At 40.9% G+C, this 4,832-nt stretch overlaps 1 protein-coding gene across 2 annotated transcripts in view; it reads left to right on the top strand.

Annotated features, from left to right (window-relative positions):
• The first annotated feature begins 1,573 nt into the window (after positions 1-1,573).
• ttc4 (tetratricopeptide repeat domain 4) overlaps positions 1,574-4,832 on the top strand; it is a 19,268-nt gene continuing 16,009 nt past the window's right edge. The window contains exons 1-3 of one of the 2 annotated variants that reach the window (XM_043698991.1): positions 1,574-1,775; positions 2,925-3,042; positions 3,997-4,158. In XM_043698991.1, the coding sequence (XP_043554926.1) occupies positions 1,677-1,775; positions 2,925-3,042; positions 3,997-4,158 (379 nt within the window). In that variant the 5' untranslated portion in view covers positions 1,574-1,676. The remainder of the gene's footprint in view (positions 1,776-2,924; positions 3,043-3,996; positions 4,159-4,832) is intronic. The other variant, XM_043698992.1, reaches the window with a different exon arrangement.

The raw sequence follows: 4,832 nt of genomic DNA, 5'->3' as shown, positions 1-4,832 counted from the left end.
CTAACCTGCAATCTTCTTCCTGACCTCTCCGCCCCACCCCACCCTCACCTTGACCTCTTTCCACCTATCGCATTTCCAACGCCCCTCCCCCAAGTCCCTCCTCCCTACCTTTTATCTTAGCCTGCTGGACACACTTTCCTCATTCCTGAAGAAGGGCTTATGCCCGAAACGTCAATTCTCCTGTTCCCTGGATGCTGACTTACCTGCTGCGCTGTTCCAGCAACACATTTTCAGCTCTGAAAATATTTATATCTACTAATCTGCCTCAGGAAAGTCCTATCTATTGGTGGGTAGTATCCCTCCCTCTGAACCAAAAGCTCTAATTTCAAATCTGTCTCCAGGACTTGATGGTCAAGAATGGTGCCCTAACAATTGAATGACAACTTGCAAATTCTTCCAACAAATGGCAGGTGGTAAGAATGGGAGAGATTCCTGGTCAGCTATATCATGGAAATTGGAGCCTCTAAAATTATCCATAGTTCTGGGCTACATGTATGTTGCCACAATATATCAAATTGATTCAGTTGGCTGGACAGCTGGTGTGGACCAGATTGTTGTCAATTGCAGGAGGTTTGATCCATTTGGTGTGATTGCAGGACCTGCTTCTTTGCCCTATCCATGGAGGACATTTGTCTCCTGACATTTTGTAGAGATAGGAGTAAGGCCTATCACAAAATTTACACATGTTTAAAAAGTTTAATTTGGAGGTGTTAGAAAACTAGAAACCTAGAGAGGTCAGCAATGACAGGACTAATGGGTAGATGGGCCTTTTGTTATGGATGCAGAACGTGTGCCATCAGTACACATAGCGAAGTTGAAGGGCTCTTGAAGCACAATGTTCGTGTGCTCGCCTCTGAGCCAGAAAATCCAAGTTCAAGTCCCACTTGTGCCGAAGGTGTATCATGACATGACAGAACAGGTTGATTAAAAATAATTAAAATGGATACGTGGAGGGGAAATCTGTGTGAAATTTCATCCTTCCTTTAAATAGCCATCACAGCACACTAAATGTAGTGGATCTGGATCTGTATCCCTCCTGGCGCCGGCCCCTTGACCTCTCCCATGGAGTTGTCACTACCTCTATGGCTCTGATAGTTCAATTATTGATGATTCCCTTTAAGTATCTGTCGAAGACGGTTGCCACTCTGGCAGGTTATATTCCTGAAAATGTGGCAACATGACTTTCTATTTTCAACTGCCCCTCCTCCAGACTCCTGCCTTTGGTCACCCAAAATGTCCATCATCATGGAGCCTGACCTTCCCATGGTTTTTAATTGTCTTTTTTTAATTTTGAAAGGCTGCTCACTTCAAGTGATCACCTCCAATTTTACTGTAATAACAAGCAATTGATTTATTTTACTTTTATCAATACTGTGGTATTTTGGAGACCTCAGTACATTCTACCCGTTGGCTCACTGCATAAAAACCGAGCACAGCATCGATTCAGATCTTCCGCCTCTTTTAAATGGTTATTATGCAAAACACAGTGCCGCGCAGATTTCACTTCGACGAAGAGCTTTACGTCTCCAATGTTAGTAAAATGGTAAGGCGGAAGTGTTTTTTGGGATTGGGGGACGATTTGCAGTGGTGCAGCCGGAAACATGTGTTGCTGAATGTAACAAATCTCCGAGTGTATCAGCTGTGGGCAGTGAGCGAGCTGTCTGGGAGTGGACGGCATGGCATCGCCGGGGGAGGACGATGGAATGGATGCGCTTTACGACCACTTCAGGGAGAAGAAGTACAAGGGAGGCTTCAACGAGGATAACTGGGAAGAGGTGAGATTTGAAAAGCTGCCCAGAAATCGGTGGGGGTAGGGGCACTTCTCGGAACGTCTTGGGAAAGCTGCTTCACTCGACTCGCAACTTGTGGAAATAAAAGAGCAAGCGATACAGATAGGCAAGGTTAAATACATTGTCAGGACATACCGCCATGTGAGGAATAACAAAGTAATTTTGTGAATGTTACGTGATAACATTCGGAGCTTGCTCAGGCTGAAGTTATATTTAATCTGTTTTTAAATTCACTTCCAATTGCTGATCATTGAATCTCCTTTCCCAGTTCCCAAACTAGCATTTTAAACAGTTCTCTGTGCTGAGAAATTGCCCGGGCTCCCTTTTAAAACCTGAACTATTGCCATCTCAAATAATTCTTTCTTCTCCCGGGTGTAGTGGTAGTAAGGCCAATATAGTGGTGTGTTGACTGTACGCTGACTGAAATAATCACAGTTTGAAGGTGAATTACTTGAGCTGAATAACTCAAACTTTTTTAAAGGAAATGTTTTAGCTGTTTTATTTGTAAATGTTATGACTTTCAGTTTCTACGTTTTTTTTCTGAACTGTCATCTGTAGGCTAATAAATCTTCCTTTGTCTTGAGAATAAATGCTAATTTTATGAAGAACTTGCAAATTATATAATTAACGAGAAGGCATTTTCATGTCTCACCTTGCCTGTTAAGAAACAATCAGGTACTAGAAAAGTTAAATAGGAGCAAACTGAGATAGAAAAGGACTACGTCATGCTTGTAGTATTGAGAGATCCACCTTCTTGATGAAACAGCAAGTCTTTAATGAACATAGTTAAAAATCACACAACACCAGGTTATAGTCCAACAGGTTTAATTGGAAGCACACTAGCTTTCGGAGCGACGCTCCTTCATCAGGTGATGAAGGAGCGTCGCTCCGAAAGCTAGTGTGCTTCCAATTAAACCTGTTGGACTATAACCTGGTGTTGTGTGATTTTTAACTTTGTAAACCCCAGTCCAACACCGGTATCTCCGTTTAATGAACATGACTATGTACAGAAGATGCTGAGAGGTACCATCTTATTTCGAGCCCTGTAGACACATGCTCAGTAACTAAGTAAAGGCATAATTTCATTTACTGTACAATGCTGACTATATTGTTATGTTTTTTATTCTTGCCAAGGAATTCGAAAAGATTCCAATGTTTATGAAAAAGGCTCCTGAAGAACTTGATCCTTTGAAACATCCAGAACTTGCCTGCATCCAGTCAATGTTGTATGATGAGGATCAATCTCCAGAAGGTACAGAAATTCAAACAAAACCCATTGCAATTTGCAAATTTTCATTTTGTAAACATTAACTGGCTTCCTGCAGATTTCTTCTTCTGAGAAGTCAATGGAATGAAATTTACTGGCATTGGCCAGGTTTTATTTATTCTTTTCATGGAATATGTGTGTTACCAGCAAGGCCAGCATCTGTTGCATGAATGGCTTGCTAGGGTGTTTTGGTGGGAAGTTAAGAGTCAATCACCTAATAGTGGATATGGAATCACATTGGTTTGACCAAGTAAGGATGGCAGATTAAGAGTAATTGTATTCTGTTGTAAAGTCATTGACCTGAACCAGAAACTGTTAATGCTGCCTGAGTTTTCCTAGTTCCTTATGTCAGTGTTTTGGCTTTGTTTGGCTTTCCTTTCCTAAAATTGGTAATTCAAATGGTTTTTTGCAATAATTGATGGTCATGACATGTTGTCATGTCAGTTGCTGCAGGAGGATTTGAACTCTTGTCCCAGAACATTAGTCTGGGCATCTTGATTATTGGTCTGGTCACATAACTATTATGTTGCTGTCATCCCCATCTACATGTTAACATATATAGAAGTGATAGATGATACTACAGTGAGTACTCTACAGTGCAGTCTTTTAGCCTGATCCTATTTTTATTTTCAGAAGAATACAAGGAAAATAGTACTTCAGTGAAATGATTTCTAAATAATCTACTGAATAAATGTTTGCTCACTGATGTAATCAGTATTGGAGATACTGAAGCTGTTCGTAGGAAAATCATTGGGGCGAACCTTAATGGCACTCTCCTCGAATAATATTGCAATTTTCACTTTCTGGGTTAATGTCTGTTGAAACAACTTGAGCGTCCATGTAGATTAAATGATAAATCACATTTTTATGTAGGCTAGGCGACAATAACTAATATTCATAGGTTATGTTAAACTTTTTCTTTTGAACTATGTTTTACAGAGCTTGCAAAAACATACAAGAATGAAGGGAATCATTACTTTAAGGAAAAGAATTACAAGAAAGCCATAATCTCCTATACAGAGGGACTGAAGAGAAAATGCAGTGACTCTGAGCTTAAAGTCATACTCCATACGAACAGAGCAGCAGCACAATTTTATTTAGGTATGGCTTGATACTTGATAATTCTACCAGTGTGGAGATGGATTGTTCAGGAAGTCAGTATTGAGGATTGTCTGAATCAATGTCAGACAATGAGATTAGCTCTCAATATGAATGAGTCTCTTAGATGTAAGTATCTTAAATGAATTTAATATCATGCTGTCTGTATCTGGAGTAATCTTATAGACAATAGGTGCAGGAGTAGGCCATTCTGCTCTTCGAGCCTGCACCACCATTCATTATGATCATGACTGATCATCCTCAACCAGTATCCTGTTCCTGCCTTCTCTCCATAACCCTTGATTTCACTATCCTTGAGAGCTCTTTCCAACTCTTTCTTAAACGAATCCAGAGACTGGGCCTCCACTGCCTTCTGGGGCAGAGCATTCCACACACCCACCACTCTCTGGGTGAAGAAGTTTCTCCTCATCTCTGTCCTAAATGGCCTACTCCTTATTTTTAAGCTGTGTCCTCTGCTTCAGGACTCACCCATCAGCAGAAACATATTTTCTGCCTCCAGAGGTGTCCAATCCTTTAATAATCTTATACATTTCAATCAGATCCCCTCTCAGTCTTCTAAACTCAAGGGTATACAAGCCCAAAAATGTGTTGCTGGAAAAGTGCAGCAGGTCAGGCAGCATCAAAGGAGAAGGCGAATCGACGTTTCGGGCATAAGC

This window comes from Chiloscyllium plagiosum, chromosome 11 (genome assembly GCF_004010195.1).
Source record: "Chiloscyllium plagiosum isolate BGI_BamShark_2017 chromosome 11, ASM401019v2, whole genome shotgun sequence".
In the NCBI taxonomy this organism is placed as follows: domain Eukaryota; kingdom Metazoa; phylum Chordata; class Chondrichthyes; order Orectolobiformes; family Hemiscylliidae; genus Chiloscyllium; species Chiloscyllium plagiosum.
This window is presented reverse-complemented; position numbering and strand designations above follow the sequence as displayed.